General features: G+C 34.9%; 1 protein-coding gene across 2 annotated transcripts in view; it reads right to left on the bottom strand.

The window, feature by feature from the left end:
* The window catches only part of WWOX (WW domain containing oxidoreductase), a 1126590-nt gene that overhangs the window by 410678 nt on the left and 697233 nt on the right, over positions 1-18679 (bottom strand). The window contains exon 9 of one of the 2 annotated variants that reach the window (XM_031957170.1): positions 9633-9887. The exons of the other annotated variant lie outside the window; for it this stretch is intronic. Coding sequence (XP_031813030.1) covers positions 9837-9887 — 51 coding nt within the window. The 3' untranslated portion in view covers positions 9633-9836. Of the gene's footprint in view, positions 1-9632; positions 9888-18679 lie in introns of those variants that run through there. 2 annotated transcript variants of the gene reach the window in all.

Here is an 18679-nt window from a genome sequence, read left to right as displayed (position 1 = left end):
TGATCCTATGTGTGTGAGTTCTCTCTTGACTGATACAGTTGCCAAATCTCCCATCTCTTTAATAGATTCTATTCATGAAATCCCATAACCAGAAACATTTGTCTCTGTGTTGGGCTGAGCCTCTCTGTACTTAGCTAGGCCAGTTCTCAGATGACAGAAATACAGTCCATCACAAGGCCAGAATTAAAGGCTTTTCAACTTGGAGTCCATGAGGTCTTAGACTCCACTGAAATAACCTTAAAGAACTCTGGGTCAAAGTCATATCAATGTGAGGTATAACAGAAGGATTTCAGTAAAGGAGCTGAGCACTCACTCTAAATTCTAATTGGGATAGGGGAACTTTCTTTTTTACCTCCATTCAAGGGGAATTCACTTTGTCAATTAGCAGAAGAATGTCAGGAACAGGTATTATAGTGGAAAAAGCTCTCTCTCTCTCTCTCTCTCTCTCTCTCTCTCTCTCTCTGTCTTTCTCTCTGTCTGTTTCTCTCTCTCTCTCTCTCTCTCTCTCTCTCTCTCTCTCTCACACACACACACACACACACACACACACACACTTCGTACCCTCCAGTACATATATCTTGAAATTTAGCAGCAAACCCTTAACATAAAGTTCCACCAATCTAATAGGGCTATCATGAAAAAAGTACTTTACAAACCTCAAAGCACCCCAAAATCATGAATCAAAAATTGCAACAATAATATTATATACATAAATAAGATAGACATATGACACGGTGACAATGTAGTGATATCTCAGTGAGCTTTAAACAAATGGTTGTTTAAAATCTAGCATTTGCTAGATTGTTTCTTATACTGTCTTGTTATTGTCCATTCATTTCAATGGTGGTCAACTTTTTATGACTCATTTTGGAGTTTTCTTCATAAAGATACTGAAGAACATTTAATAAATGAGAAAACTGAGGCAAATAGGGTTAAGTGACTTGTCCAGGTTCACACAGGCAATGTGTCTGACCACACTAGAATCGTTTTCCTGATTCCAGATCCAGTGCTCTATCCATTATGCTACCCAGATGCCTCCTCCACCTATAACTCTACTTTGTATTTAAGTTCAGATGAGAAAGCCAGCACTAAAGGGAAGTGGCTTACCCAATGTCACATAGCTTAAAAGCAGCATAGCTGGGACTTTGGACTAAATGCCAGAGCCAGAAGGGACATTAAAATTCATCCCAAACTTTTCTTATTTTAAAGATTAGAAAGTTGAGTCCCTCAGAAATGAAAACTCAGAGCCACTCAGTAGGGGAATTTCTGGAGGAAGCCATAGTACAAGTACCATTAAGACAACCTTTATTTCTTTATTTGTTTCTCTCAATGGTGACTTGCCAATAAGGTTTTCTCATTCTAGGTTCAGTGAAATGTCCAGTTCATCACCTGAACCTAAATCTAAATCTTTCCACTATATCATAGTCCCTCAAGTTTTTCTTCTCTTAACAGAAAATGTGAGTATACTCTTCTCCCTGTTCCTCTCATAAGGGAATCAATATCTGAAAATAAAGGGAGCTCATTGGTGACTTTTTTCATGATCCTGAGTGTACCATGGACAGACTTACCCCCTTATACAAATGAGACAGTCCTTGTTAAAAGTTAGCTTCGTTCAGTTGGTTTTTTGCCATGACCAGTAATATGAAACCAAGGTGCTCTATTCTATATTGCAATGGTTTTGAAACATATGAATCAGGACTCAATCACTATTATTAATTAGAAACTGTGCAGAAGAGAAAACATTTTAAATAAACCTGGGGACAGAATGTTAAAGCTGTCACTTTCTACATGGCCTCATGATTCAACGATTAATGGACCTTAAAACAATCATAAAACACCAAGGCCCCTATTCAAGCTTAGAGGAACAGAAATAGTTTTATTTCTGCTTCAGTTGTCTAGTCTTAAATTCATTGTGTGTCACTGCGCACTGTAAACACCTTTAAGTATTTTGACATTGTGGGAGAAGATGTTGTTAATCTGTTTCCACCCTGACCTTCACTGGTTCTAAAGATTGCTGTTACTGGAGAGGAGGTGAAAACATCAAGAAAACACTAAGAATTCATCAGTGGCTTAGGTTGAGAAATAGCCAATCTAAAGATTATCTGGATCCTAGAGAATCTGTTTGAACATGAATGATTTTTCCAGTCATGCAGTGTTAATACTAGTTAAATCTTGAACTGGCTACCATAGTACTAAGTAGTCAGAATCTGTTATGTAAAACTTATAGAAACATGAGTTATACTGTGTTATGTGGGGCTCCTGAATACCACATGTCAATATATAAACTGTTTCAGGCATGGGTTATGGCATATGATGAGTGATATATATTGAAAAAAAATATATATATATGCATATATTTCAATCATTTGAGGCAGGTATGTGGTACAGTAGATAGAATACTTTACCTGGAGTCAGAAAGAGCTGATTTCAAATATAATCTCAGAAACATACTAGCTATATGATCCTAGAGAAGTCACTTTACCCCTGTCTTCCTCAGATCTCTCATCTATAAAATGGGAATAATAACAACACCTACTTTCCAAGGTTGTTGTAAAGCGTTTTGTACAACTTAAAACACTATATAAAGGTAAGCTTTATTATGCTTTAAGGCTGACAAAATGCTATATTCAAGTGATGAACTAAACAGTTCACTGAACCTGGAATGAGAAAATCTTATTGGCAAGTCATCATTGAGAGAAACAAATAAAGAAATAAAGGTTGTCTTAACAAAGGAACAGGTACTTGTACTATGGCTTCTTCCAGAAATTCCCCTATTGAGTGGCTCTGACTTAATACATCCTCTTTTTATTTTTTTAAAAGTTATTTTTATTTATTTTGTTAAATATTTCCCAATTAAATATAAAAATTATACAGTCATTTAAAAAAAGTTCTGAGATCTAAATTCTTTCCAACTCTCCCACTTGCTCTTTCTCCTTGACAAGGCAAGCAATTTTGTATTTACATATGTAAAGTCATGCAAAATGTATTTCCATATAAGCTATATTGCAAAAGAAAAAATGAACAGAATAAAACAATAAAAATTAAGTTTTTTTTTTTTAAAGTATGTCTCAATCTCCATTCATTAGTTCTTTCGCTGGACAACATTTTTCATTATGGATCCTTTGGAATTTTCTTGGATCATTGTCTTGATAGGGTAGCTAAATCTTTCACAGAAGACCATCCTTATCTTATTGCTGTTACTGTGTATACAAATGTCTCCTACTTCTGCTCATTTAACTTTGTGCCTCTCCAAGTTTTTCTAAAGTACTATACTTGTCATTTCTTTTTTAAAAAAAAAAACTTAATAATATTTCTTTTTTCAATTACATGTAAAAATAGTTTTCAACATTCATTTTTGTAAGATTTTGAGTTCCAAATTTTTCTTCCTGTCTCCCCTCTCCAAGACAGCAAGCAATCCAAAATAAACTATATATGGATAATCATGTCAAACATATTTCCATATTAGTCAAGAAGAATCAGAACAAAAGTAAAAAAAAAACACAAAAAAGAAAAAGAAAAAACAACAAATTTAAAAACAAGTGAAAATAATATTCTTCGATCTGTATTTAGTCTCCATAGTTCTTTTTCTGGATGTGGATAACATTTTCCATCATAAGTCATTTAGAATTGTCTTGGATTATTGTATTGTTGAGAAGAGCTAAGTCTTTCAAAGTTGATTATGATCCAATGTTGCTATTACTTTGTACGATGTTCTCCTGTCTCTGCTTACTTCACTCACATCAGTTCATGTAAATATTTCTAGCTTTTTCTGAAATCTGCCTACTCATCATTTCTTATAGAACAACAGTATTCTATTTATTACATTCATATATTATGATTCTCCAATTGATGGACATCCCCTCATTTTCCAGCTCTGCCACCACAAAAAGAACTGCTATGAATATTTTTGTACATGTGAGTCCTTTTTCTTTTTATATGATCTCTTTGGGATGCAGGCCTAGTAGTGATATTAGAAGAACAAAAGTTATGCACAGTTTTGTAGCCCTTTGGGTATAGTGCCAAATTGTTCTTCAGAATGGATGGATCAGTTCACAACTCTACCAACAGTGCATTAATGCCCCAGTTTTCTCACATCCCCTCCTACATATATTGTTTTCTTTTTCTAACATCTTAACCAATCTGATAGGTGTCAGGTGGTATCTCAGAGTTGTTTTAATTTGCATTTCTCTAATTAATAGTGATTTAACTGCTTATCATTTCTTTACAGCACAAAGTTATTCCATCATAATCATATACCACAACTTGTTTAGCTAATTGATGGACCTTCCCTCAATTTCCAATTCTTTGCTGCCACAAAAAGATTTTCTATAAATATTTTTACAAATAGGTCATTTCCCTTATTCTTTGCTCTCTTTGGGGTAATGACCCAATAATAACAATGCTGGGTTCAAAGGGTATGAACAGTTTTATAACCCTTTGTGCATAATTCCTAATTGTTCTCCAGAATATCATCATTTTTTTAATGCTGGGAAGTAGCATATGGAGTGTTATCACAATTATTAGATCTCCTGACTCTATGCCATTGCTGACTTTAATTATATCATGTAGAGCTACAGATCAATTCTTGAGAATTAGCTATAATTCCAGGACCTACATTTGAGGAAGGATCTTAATATAATGGAAACACATTCAGAGGATACTGGCTAGAATGATGAAAGGACAAAGGACTAGAAATTATTGTATATGAATCTATTATATCCCCATTACTTGACATTTATTTTGTAAGCATGTATAATGTTTATAAATTATCAATAATATACATACAAGATAACTTACATTCTATTTATATGTGTATGTGTTATACACATATACATACATACAATAAATGAAATGGGGATGGGAATGGGGAATACTATCTTAGGAAATAAAACAAAAGGCCTCCTTAAGGAGAGAGAACAATTGAGCTTCACCTTGAACACATGAATGGTTTCATCACCCCCATGCTACCTTTGTAGACACACAACACATACATGTGCAAACATTAAAGCCAGGGAAAAGATTTCAGTGACTTTCATTCTCCTTCATTACAGTTCATAGATCTAAAAAGATAAGGCCTCTCTGAGGCCTTTATATTTGAGAAAAAATGAGGCCTTGAGCAATAAATAACTTGCTTAAGGTCACAAACGTTGGAAGTTTGTTTTCTGACTCCAGAATCAGGGACTTTTTCCTTTGTTTCATAAACTGGTTCATTAGAATGGAAACTTGGTTCAGGCTTAGGGAAGAATGATCCAGAAAGCTTCACCTTGTCCTTCCCAACTTCCTCCCTCCAGTATTTTCTTTTCTTTTTAAAAATTCTGTGGGTATATCTTTGATCACTAGCAATCACTGGAGAGAATCAGTCAGTCAATAATCCTGTCAGTGCAGAAATCACAGTGAGACATGTAAACTTCCATTTTTATGGAAACTAGGTATGACTTCTGGCTTTCTGTAGGAATATTCAAGCTGCTCTTCTACTTCAACATATGCTACATTTTCTACTACATTCTAGATTACTTGGGGAATGTTTTTATGCACAGCACCTGGCATACCAGTGGTTCTCAAAGTCTGGTCCAGAGCATCCTGGGTATCTCTGAAATCCTTTCAGAGAGTCTACAAATTCATTAGTTTTTATTTTTAATGTGATCAATATCTATAACTATAAACCACATAAACAAAAACTCTTTGGACAGATCCTCAATCATTTTTAATAGGATAAAGATATTGAGAACAAAAGTTTGAGGACCACTGGTAAGCATTCAACAAATTCTTGTTGACTGATAGGGTTGGTGTGGAGAATTGGTTCTTTTTTGAGGTTGGCACTTCATAGACCTTAAAAATGCTATTGAAATGAAAGCTATCATTATTACTATTGTTGTTAATATTATAATTGTTGCTATAGCTTCAATTTTTTAAAAAGAAAAGAGATATACAAAATCTTGGGAAACGTTATTTTACATTTGCTAGTATTGGACAGTTTACTTCAATTATACTGTAAACTGTTACTTTGCGAGGGAAAAATCTAGATTAATTAGGATGCTATGAAAATCTGTAATGTTTGCACTGTTACTTTGTTCTTAGACTCACAAAATGCCGGTAGGTTTAAACAGAATTTTTTTAAATAGATGGCTGTGAATTTTCTCTGCACACCTGTATTATCAAGGTAACTTTGGCCATAAACAGCATTTTAAAATTATCACATAAAAAACTATCAAGCACTAAATTAGAAAAAAACAGAAATTTGAAAGTGATAGTTAAATTTATGGAGCAATTCTGCTGCACTCAAAGGCTCATTGCTTGACATGTAAGCAAATTTTGAGCTGTGTGTTGGGCATGCGGGTGGCCTTCTTACTGAAAGCAACCCCCGCCAATATTAGCCACCCAATTAAAGCCACACACAAAATACATACTCTTTGGATTTGAGCTTGTTTGCATGAATAATGGAGATAATATTAAAAGTCTTTTCTCACCATTTCTATTCACCCCCCCCTTTTTTTTTATTTGGCCGAGTGCCTTCTTTGCTACCTCCAAGAGCTGTTAATTTTGTTCGCTGCTGAGCAAGAGTCAAAGTCAGAGTCTAAACAGCTTGTAATGAGTTTTCAATGGCCCATCTCACTGAAATTGAGGGCAAAGGAGCAGCCAGCTTAGACACTGTCAGCCCTCGGAATTTATTATGGAGGGTGTGATGTGTGCACTGGAAAATGCACAGAAGAGGGTGGGAAGCTCCTGAGTGTCTTACATTGAGGATTCTTTAAAAAAATATATAATCCTGGTGAGGCAGGGGTGCCTATTGACTGTTTAGGCAGGATTTGCACTGTCAAAATGGAGGTACCTGGGTTTACTCCCCACTCCACTTTGGAGACCAATGAAACAATGGGACCCAAGAATGGGTGATGAAGGTGTAAGTCAGAAATATGAAAAAGCTTATTTTCGTTACCATTTTTTTCAACTGCAAGAACCACTTCCATCTTTCTACCCAACTATCAGAATTAGAATAGAGAATCTGCTCTCATTCCCCACCTTTCCCTAGATTTCTATCCTCTAACAATTTCTAAATCTCTGTTGTCCTCATTGGATTCTCTAGATTTGGCTAGAGGAAATCCAGTGAAATAGTACCCTATCTCCCCTCTCTCCCATGGCAATAATACTTTCAGGTCTGTCCTAAGAGCTAATTGTCACCTACATCAATCTCATTTTAGAGAATTCAGTGCATCTTCTGTCTTCTAACAGTCACATTTGTAACTTATCTGTGTTTTTTTATCAAGAAATTCTTTAATTTCTCTTTCCATAAATATCCCATTGAGGACTTAATTTGACTCATAGTTTGGAGGCAAATAATTCTTGACAGCTATGCAGTTCTGATAGATCTTATAAAATTGGAAAGGTCACAAGTGTGAATGCCTTTACAGGCTTTTTCTATACTACCCAGCAACCAGCCTAAAGAAGCAGGAGAGAACCAGTCAGTTAATAAACATTTATTAAGGGTCCACTATGTGCCAAACACCGTGCCAATACTGATCATAAGAATATTTAATGTATGGTGATGAATTTCTTTTTCATCCAGTAATTCTTGAAGATCATAAGCTAAATTATGTTGAGAGATCTCTATAGTATCCACAAAGATAAAATCATGTATCCTTCAGATATCCTTATCAGTCATTATTGTTTGGTTAGTAACAGATGTTCCAATCCTTTCCTCCATACAATTCCCTTATACACTTCAAGGAAACAATCCAATCCCCCTACATTTTAGTAGATAAACCTTAAAAAGCTGCCTGAGGCTCAATGTAATTTAATGAGTTGATGGTGGTTACAAAGCTATTGGCAATGGCAAAATTTGAAACCTGGCCTTCAGATCTCCAAATCCAGTATATCCTATTTTCTTAAACTCTGCCTGGTTCACTATAAGAGATTTTATAATTGAATGGGGAGGACATGAAATTATGATTTATTATTAGTAAATGTTTGTTTGCATACTGATTTTATATACCTGTATATACGGGGTCACAATAAAAATTTCTTGGACAAAAAGGGATCGTGGGTGGAAAAAGTTTAAAAAACTATGCAGTATATTATTCACTATATCACACTGCCATAAACATATGCCATCCTTAAAAATAGGCATATACCACGTTCCAATCTGTGAGAGTTTATTAAGCAAGAAGCAGCAACAATAATAAAATCAACAGCAGCAACATGAGATTTGGAGTCAGAAGCCTTATGCACCACCTCCAAGTTAATATTAAGTGCCTACTTGTAGGTAGTACTCTAGGTGCTAGAGAGAAACAAGGAAGAAAATCAAAAGAAATATTGCCTGACTCAAATAACTTATATTCTATTGTCAAAAGCAACATTTACCCAGATGAGCACATACAACCCAGATATCTCAAGGAATTCAAAACGATGATAAAGATGGAAGGGATAAAGAGAGGCCTGATGTACGAGGACTCAGACTGAATCTTCCAAGGATCTAGGGATTCCAAGAGGATATGGGTAGATTTGAATCCTGGGTCTACTGGGTGACTTCAGGTAAATCCCTTCTTTTTCTGGGCTTCATTTTCTCTTTTGTAAGAGGGTGGGAATGCATTACATAGCCACTAACTTCCTTTCCTGCTCAAAATCCTGCAAAATCTTTACTTTCCAAGGTGACCCCTCCTATCTATTCAATATACCCAAGCAAATAACAGCTTACCTCCTTTAGGCATTTTAGCATTTTAACAGGAGATGCCAAGTCCCAAACCAAAGCAGTGACTTTTTAATGTTAATATTTAAAGGATATAAAAGGCTATGTAAAAATATTTATAATCATTGGCTCTTCTCATAATCTTACCAGTTTTCCTTTTAAGATGTCAGTCAAACAAAATTTCAAAATGAATAAAACTTTCTTTAAAACCTGTGCTGCTGCTTCTACAAGACCCTAGACTGTTGTTCCACAAGATCCAAAATGGAGATGAACTATATATTAAAAAAACATTTTCCATTAAAATCTTTTCCAGTGACTCATCCTGGTTAAGAGGTGACCCCAAGTCCTGAAAGGCAATTCAGATTTGGAAAAGCTTTGAGTATCTAATCAGTGATAGGTTCTGTGTCTGCTCTTCAAGATCTATCAACCTCACATAAGTCTGGCTACTTGAAAACTTTCAAAAAAGATATGGTTAGGATTGTCCTTTTATTTAGAGCAGAATCACCCACACTAATGAAATTAAGGATCCCTGAATAATTCAAATAAGCATACTTCAACATATCAAGAGCAGAAAATAGAGAAACTAAACCACCATTAAAATTTGTCAAAATAAAAACTTTTAGATAAGTATCAGAAACAAAGTTAAAGAGAAACTGCCTAAGTTTTTTTTTTCCCCTTTAATGTTCTGAAAAACCTCAAACTGGTAGGATTGACTGTTTTCCATATTAATTTCCTCTTCATCTAAGTGATTGACATTTCAGGTTGTTCACATGAAACTACCATAATGTTGGCTGTAAAAAATATAATGAGGAAGAAATTGGAGTGGGGAGGGATGATGAGGGCTATATATAAAATTGATTAGAAAACAATAGGATAGTAATAATATATAAAAATAAATAGTTAAGCCTTTTTCTATATTTTAAACTTAAGAAAGCTGGGGATTAATACTCTGTTTTTGTGAGTGTTACAACATAAACTTTTTTTTTTTTGAAGTATGGGGATATTCTTTATGTTAGAAAGAAATCATAGTAATGTGCTTACTAAATACATATTGACTTACCTTATCAGTGATAATAATTATTATTAAAATCTCACAATGATATGGCACTTTATGTTTTTTAATCTTGTTTTTTTATTTATGTCTTTTGTTTTGGCATCACTTTACTTCCAAATGTATCTCCAGACCCTCTTTCCTAACAAGGCATCCCTTACAAAAATGAATAAAAAAAAAAAAAGAAAAGAAATTCAGTAAAATCAATCAACACATCATTTATATCTAACCATACCTACAGTATTTCAACTCTTTTCTAGAGCCATCCTTAGTCATTATGATACATAGTATTCAGTTTCAGATTTTCATTCCTTCTGTTTATATTATTGCTGACATTGTATATGTTCCTCTCTTCCCTTTCCCCTTTTCCCCCCCCCCCCCCTTTCAGTTTACATAATTCTGCCTTGGTTTAATCATTTGCTCAATCAAGTATTTAGTAATTACTTAGTATCATTAGCTATCCTAAATGCTATACTAGGTACTTTAGATAAAAAGACAAAAAATAAAACAGTCCCTGATCTTTCCCATACCTCTCTAGATTCTGCATGTTTCAATATATCCCAATTACATTAATATATTACAATATATAAAATTAATAATTAATTTTTTACAATTAATAATTACAATAATATCCCAATTACATTAAAGTACCATAATTTGTTTAGCTCTTCATTAATCAATGCAAATTTTTTTGATTCCTCAAAAAAACAGAGAAAAAGAACTTTAAATTTAAAAATACTTTCCTCACAACAATCCTATGAAGCAGTGAGTAAAAGTGTTAAAATAAATGACTTATTCAAAATCACACAACTAGTAAGTTTCAAAGCAATGTTCAAACTGATTACCCAATACCAGATCCAATGCTATTTAAGATTTTCCATCTTATAACAAATATTTATAACTATCCCTATTTTCTTGAGGATAAAAGACTAATTCCTTTGTGTAGTATTAAAAATCATTCAATATTTGGATTCAACTTGTTCCAGATTGACTTTACTTTGGTCTTCTTTATACTCTTGAATTCCTGCCAAAATGACCTATTCACTGTTTCCTGTATACAATATTCCATCACTTTCCCCCTACTTCTCCCATGTCTTTGCACATGCTTTCTTACAGGTCTACTTCTTTCTTACCCATGGCTGCTGGATTCTTTGCTTTCTTCAGAGCTCAGTTGGAATGCTCCCTCCTATACTAGGTCTTAAAAAAAAAAGTCACCCCTCTTTCCCTCACTGTTGTTACTCTCACCCCCCAACCAAGATTGGCTCGGATATACTTTATCTATATTTTATATTAATTAATTTGTTTACATACTGTTGAAGGTGGTGATTTTTATATTTGTATCTGTTGTGCTTAGCACAGTATCTATGCACATGGCAAATGATTAATAAATGATGGATAAATTAACAAATTTATTAATAAATGAATGACTTAGTTTGGCTTTTTAAGCAGAGCCATACTTTTCTGTAGATCCAGGGATAAATATATGTCTGTTTTCAAGGATCATTTTAGCTAAGTCCTGAGAGGCTCATTGCCAGATTGGCCACACTATGATTCATTTTGGGGCCACAGTAATTCTCAAAGCCTATCCAAAGTTTTTATTTTGCAGTTATTACACTTCTATTCACTTTATATATGACTTTGGGCAAGTCAATCTTCTTCTGGGTCACGGTTTACTCCCCTTTAAGAATAAGGAGACTGAACCAAAGTATCCCCCAGCTTTCTTTCAACTCTAGAAATTCCTATATTCTCTGTTCTTCCTCTAACTACTATATTTAACATTCCACCTATGCTGAAGGCCGATGGAGATTTGAAAATGTATATGCTCTATATAATGCATAAACATCTGGAATTAAGTTGAACAAGGTTGTCAATATCCCAGGAAAAGATCATATAATTTTTCCATATGAAACCTCTGGTATAGATTCAGTATTTCTGATTCTTTTTCATACTGAGATCTTCCTCAACTGAAACTGTAAACAATATAGCAATAGAATCAAAACTCAAATTTCTTCTGTAAACATATATTTTTCCCTTAGTTGTTTTATCTTTGCTCTAGAGAATAGCTGTTTTGTAGTTTGATTCTTCTCCACTTAGTCACCTAGGTTAATGATCAAAAGGAGACTACCTAATTCTTCAATTTTTATAACCACTAGCCAAAAGGACAAAGTTGAGTTATGTCCTACTTAACTATCTCCACTGTATCTGTATTATCTCATAGCCTAATAGATTATTGGAGATAAAAGGAAAAAGTGCTTTGTAAGACTTGGGACACAAACTTCTATTGATAAAACCAGTATAAAGATTTTTCTGCCCTGAAAACCTAAATCCTTATCTTGGATTTCCTGAAAACAATCTGGCTAAAAAGCCCTCTTTTTGGCCATGGAAGAGTGAACATTTATACAATCATTAAAACCTCATCTTCCACCATATTTTTCCTCCTTCTCAGTTTTAATACATTTTTATAATTGCATTGAAGATATTCTAACCCTGTTTTTAGTGCAAAGATAAAATTTATGAAGCATGACAAACGTATCATATCAGAGCCCACCCAACGAATAACAATGCGCATGTCGAAACAAGGGCATTAGCTCTTGTTTCTTTAGGATTCTGCCTTTTAATAGCTTGAGGTAGAAGAGTTAACCCCAAACCCTCCTTCAAATACAAATACATACTATGGAAACAAGGGAAGACCTTCCCATTCATAGCACAGATCAGAGAGCATATTCACAAAGATTTTAGGTAACAGAAAAGATCATTAAAAGTTAAGTAAACCTAATATGCAGTTTTAGTTACTAGGAAAATTTCTAGAGACAGCTGGTAAAGTAGAAAGAGAACTGACCCAAGGGAGTTAGGAGCCTTGGTTTACAATTCTGGTTTTGATACCAATTGTTATTGGTTAAGCTTGATGACCCACTTCTTAGCCTCAATTTCCTCATTTGTAAAACAATGGGATTAGAGTGTGGAATGCCTTAACTTTTTGCATGGTGGATACTAGATGTAAAAACCAAGACTCATTTTTGAGCCCTACCTGTATGATTTGTTGGCTCTAGAACTGTCTGGGCAAATGCCTTGGTTTATCTTTCAAATGGAACTAATGCTTTTGCTATCTACCTTTTGGTTGTTGTTTTGGTCATGTCTGACACATAGTGATGTCATTTGGGGTTTTCTTGACAAAGATAATGAAGTGGTTTGTCATTTCTTTCTCCAGCTCATTTTACAGATGAGGAAACTGAGGCAAAGTGGATTAAGTGACTGCCCAGGGTCATACAATGAGTGTCTGAGGTCATATTTGAATTAATGAAGATGCATCTTTCTGATTCACTGCCCAGTGCTCTATGCACTGAACCACTTAGCTACCCTAACTATCTAATCAAGTTCTTATATGGAAAATTCTTTTTAAAACTTCACATACTCGGTGATACTATTTTGCCTCTGAAATTCTATTATTTCCTATATAACAGCTTTTCTTAACAAAGGAATATTTATAAAATTGGATTCAGAAATTAGATTTTGTATGGGTTTCCCCCAACTACTGTCCTAGAGAGATCATTCATTTTTTTCCCTTAAGGTTTTTCCCCTCTCATTACACATGAACAATAAATTCTCCCTCGCATTTCTGAGTCTTTTGAAGGCTTACAAAGCTTTCCCCCATAATGATTCTGTGAGGTAAGTGGTACAAGGAGTGCCACTTTCACGACAAGTGAATTTCTGGACAATCAGAGGCAGGCAGAGATATATAGAAAATACCACAGCAAACTCAAATACAACTTTAAAACTTTCATATTATAGTGAAGATTAGAAACAATTGAAAACATATACCACAGAAGACAGACAAGAATCCTCATGTGTGAAAATGCATCTCTGTGTATATATGAATACAGGCAACTAGACACATGGATTAGCATGGATTTTGTAAGTGAATAAAAAAATTTATCTTTATTCCACAAGAAGTCATAGGGCGACATAGAAAGAGCACTGAAATTGGCATCAGAAAAAATGCTGCTTGACAATTGGTTCTAGCACTTGCTAGTTGGTAGACTGGGGACAAATGCACTTAGATTCTCAGAACCTCAGTTTCCTCATCTGGGGAATAGGAAAGTTTGATTTTCCTGTTAGACTAAGCTGGGGTGAAGAAAGCATTTTTAAATCTTAAAGCCCCATAGTTTGGGAATGGCTGTTAGTATTTTGTACACAATTCTGGAAAGAAACAAATGGCTCCATCCAGATTAACTCTCCTGTAATCTCCATGGTCCCCTTTCCCTCTTTGGAAATCTGAGACAGGGATGGGGAATATTTTTTAAATTTCCCATAATAGCCTCACATAAGCAAATAAAGCCAAGAACACTAATGAAGTGAAGGAAATCTGTGCCATGCAAACACATTTCTTGCTACAAAATGGATTGACTAGGTATGAGAGATACAAGGAAACATAACCAAAATGCATCCCACTGGAAAAGCTTTTTGTTCACATTGTCATTTACGGCTCCTGAATTAATAGACCAAGAAAGACACCACAGGCACCAGCCAAACGCAGTAAAACCATTGGCAGCCAGCAGTGTCTCCAAGTTTAATTCCCCCGGGGAGAAAAGGACACTACCTAATCTGTATTCAGTCCTGACATTGTCCACATCTGATATGGAACATTAGCTACTAACTCTCTCAATAGACTAGTGTCCTTCAGTTTATATTACTTTATGTTAATAGTAGAAAAATTACACACAACATCATTTATCATTGTTATGCTGCACTATACATCCCATAGCTGATTTTAATATATTTATTTACCCCTGAGATAGGGAGAAATTTAAAATATATATACATATGTGTATGTGTATATATATATATATATTTTCAAGTAGAGACTATAGGGAAAGAATAGGTGCAAATCCCTTTTAAAAAATTAAAAAGAGCCCTTCCAATGAAGAAAAACATTGCATAAGGCAGCTAATGAGAATCCAAACTCCTTAGACCTAAGAATATAGCTTTAGTGCTATAGTATAAATCTTAGGGAACAAGTGCATAACATCATGCTGCATCTTAATGATAATATATCTTTTGGTTGCCCATCTCACTAGTTTCTTCATTTTGCTATTACAGCCTTTCGTCCTTCTCATGCAGCCAGCCAGCTATTCAGGTGTGTGATATTTAGCCTCAAAGTAAGGAGTAAAGGAGATTTGGGGAAATCTCCGCCAACCAGTAAATGTTACTGTCCAGTCTACTGATACCAGGGATGACTTTTGGTTATTGTGTTTATAGAATCAGAGTCCCACAGAACGTTAGATCCGAAAGGGGTCCTCAGAACAGAGAATGCTCTGTGTTCAAAGGAAAGAAATGAAGAAGTTAGAACAATGAATGCTGGAGTTAGCAAGGATATCGGAAATTAGAATTAATTAACCAATCAATCAACAAGCATATGTTAAGTACCTGTTTTGTGCCAGACACTGTACTAGGTGCTAGGGATATAAAGATGAACATGAAACACTTCTGGACCTTAAAGAGTTTACTACATCCTTTAGGGGGAGGAAAAAATAAACCAAAACAAAACATGTACACATAAAAACATGCCAATAAATATTTATAAAATCTATAAAAATAAAACACAAGATAATTTTTATCAGCACCAGGAGCTATAGATATAAGGAAAAGATTTCATGTAGGAGATGGCTTTTATGCAAAGAGAGGTAGAGTGTAAGACATTCTATGTAAAGACTTGGGCATAGGATATGGAAGGTCAGTTCTTCAGGAATGGCAGAAAGGCCAGATTAGCTGGACTGATGAGTGTGTGATGGGAAACAATATATAATAACATGGAAATGTATATGGGAGCCAGGTTGTGAAGGGTTGTAATTGCTAAAGGAGTTTATATGTGATAGTGGAGGAAATAACAATCAGAATTTATGGAACATGGAAATGACATGGGCAAAACTCTGCTTCATAAATATCACTTTAGCAGTTGTTTGGGGGATGGATTGAAGAGGGAAGAAACTGGAGGCAGCATAGCCAATTAAGAGACTAATGCAATAGTCCAGCTGAAAGGTGATGAGACAGCTGTATGAATGGAGAGAAGAGGGATGACTCAAGAGATGCTATGGAAGTAGAACCATTACAATGATTCCAGGGTTACAAACCTAAGTGTTTGGAAGGGTGGCTGCTTCATGAGAAAGAGTGAAACTGACACTAGAAATAAGTTTGGAGAATGGTGATAAGTGCTGGTTTGGACATGTTGAGTATAAAATAACTATGGGCACATAGAACAAGGAATATCAGAATTAGGAAGACATTTTATACTCTGGAAATAGAATTTCAGCTCTGGAAGGAGACTGAAATCATCTCCTCTAATGCCGTCATTGAAGATGTGAGGAGGAAAATGAATCCAAAAAAGAGAATGGTAAGTCACACATCTAAACTCATTGAGCTAGTTAACATTGCCCTCTTTCAAAGTACTAAAAAAGGCTGTTTCTACAATGAGAAGCAAGTGGAATGAGGAGAAACTAAACTGTGTGGAATAATCTTATATATCTATATTTATGGACATGTGTTTTTTAATAACCTCTTTTATACCCTTCTCCTACTCTGGGAGTTCTTATAGGTGAAGAATTTAATTTTATTTATCTTGATCCTTATATCCTTATATATTTTAGTTGTCCTTTAGTTATCCTTCAGCACCAAGTAAAAGGACTTTTTTTTTTTTTTTTTTTGGTACATTGTAGGTGCTGAATCATTGTTTGTGAAATAGAACTGACCAATTATTAGGCTTGAATCTAAGTTATCTTTAAAAATAAATTTTATTGGTATCTGTTGTTTTTTATATCACTTACATTTCCCCTTCTTTTTCTCCTTTCTTTCCTAGAGTCATTTCTTTTAAAAAATGAAAATGGGGGAACTTCTAACCAACATATAAAAAAATAGAATATTATATGTAGTTCCCCACTTTTGCAAAGATACAGGGGAAGTACCTTCCCATATCTTTCTGTTGGGACTAAGGTTAGTCCATGTAATTTTACAGCACTCATTTTTAATTGTTTTGTTATTGTTCTATTTACATTGTAATAGTCATTGTTACTTCATTTGTATCATTCTTCATTTTATATCAGTTCATGTCTTCCCATGCTTCGTTGTATTCACCTGTTCATACAGCCTGATAGTCTACTGTTATATTTGCATACTACCATTTGTTATTTAGTAATTCTGCAGTCAACTGATGGCCACTTTTGTTTCTATTTCTTTGCTACTACATAAAGTCCTGTTGTAAGTATTTTGGCATATAAAGAGGACTTTCTTTTTGGTCACTGATCTCCTTAGGTATTTGTCCAACTGAGGAATTGCTAAATCAAAAGGTATGATCATTTTATTCACTTGCTTCAGATAATTCCAAATTGTTTTCCATAATAACTGGACTGTTACAGGTCAACCTGAAATGCATTAGTGTGCCCACTTTGTTGATTTGTCCCACCATTTTGACACTATTTGGGGATCATATTTACTCATTTACTGAGTATGACATAAAACTTTGTGATTTTTTTTAATCAGAATTTCTCTTATTACTAGTGATTTGGAGCCTTTTCCCCCTTAGTTGTTAATAGTTGCAATTCTTTAGAGTGAGGGGCTATTTGTTTTACTGCAAAGAATGGCCGTCAGGAATGCAAGAAAGAAGTGAATGTGGACCAAGGAACCTCAGTTCAAATTCCAACTTTACTTTTTACTAGGGATAAGTCAACGTCTCAAGACCTCAGTTTCCACATCCACAAAATCAGGGAGCTGGATCAGATGACCTGTAAGATCTATTTAAGTTCTAAATATATGCTCTTGTGACTGCTTGAAGAGATAATATTTCAAAGAACCCATAATTTCTTCAGTGTCAGGATTTGAAATTAGAGGGACCTTAGATATCATCTAATCCAAGTCTATAATTTTATAGGTGAGGTTACTGAAACATAGAGACACGAAATGATTTTTCTTTTTTAAAACCAGGTCTGTGAATCCATTAGCATAGAAAATTCTCCATGAGGAAAGTCTTTTGGTAACAATGCAGATTGGTAACTTGTTCTATAGAGGTTCTGGGATATGTGGAAGTGAAATACTTCGCCAATGTGTGTCAGTGCTGGAAGACAGAACTCAGGTCTTCCTAACACTGAGGGTAAACCCTCTTTAACCACAATTCCTCCACTGCCTCACAGACAATTACTTGCTTAGTCCTCTAGTTCCAAATTCAGAGTCTTTCCACTAGACCACATTATGTCTCTTAGATCAGTATACAGCTATGATTTTTGTCTAACATTTTTTTCCCCCTTGAAAATAATAAGATTGCTAGGAAAGGGCGTTTCCTTCTAGAAACAACAGAGAGCTACTGAAACTGCTTCTTGAGCAAAGAATGACATGGTTAGAGATATCTGATGAATATCAATTTGTGAGCTGTGTAGAGGACAGACTGCAGAGAGAACAGACTGGACATAGGGAGACTAATTAAGAGGAACAGAGAGTAAATGACAGAGGTGAGACTTGAAACTATGTCTTCTAATTTTTACTTCATTATGAGACAAGGGAAATAAAGAAGAAGCTGTGAACCATTGCCACTGTGAATACAACATAATGGGACAGCCCCAAGGGCCTCCACATAGGCAGCCTTTCTGTCTCCCATTTGCCCCTGCTCAGCTATCTAACAACCCCTTCAGTTAAATGGATCAGAGAATCTGATTAGTCTATCTGATATTACTGTTCAAGCAAAGGATTTCTGCTCACCTTCTCCTCATGACTTCTAAATACAAAACACCACCACCACCACCACCACCACCACCACCATACACGTACAAATCCCAAATCATCTCTTAACTTCAATGGATAAAGAAAATTAATTTAAATCCCAAATTGTGGATGATAATATCTGTTCCAGAAGAAACAGATACATCCATAGATAAAGAGCCACTTTTCCATGCAAACTATACCATTTC

The sequence above is a fragment of the Sarcophilus harrisii genome, chromosome 2, assembly GCF_902635505.1.
Source record: "Sarcophilus harrisii chromosome 2, mSarHar1.11, whole genome shotgun sequence".
Lineage (NCBI taxonomy): Eukaryota > Metazoa > Chordata > Mammalia > Dasyuromorphia > Dasyuridae > Sarcophilus > Sarcophilus harrisii.
Note: the sequence above shows the minus strand (reverse complement) of the source record. Positions and strands in the feature narration are given on the sequence as shown.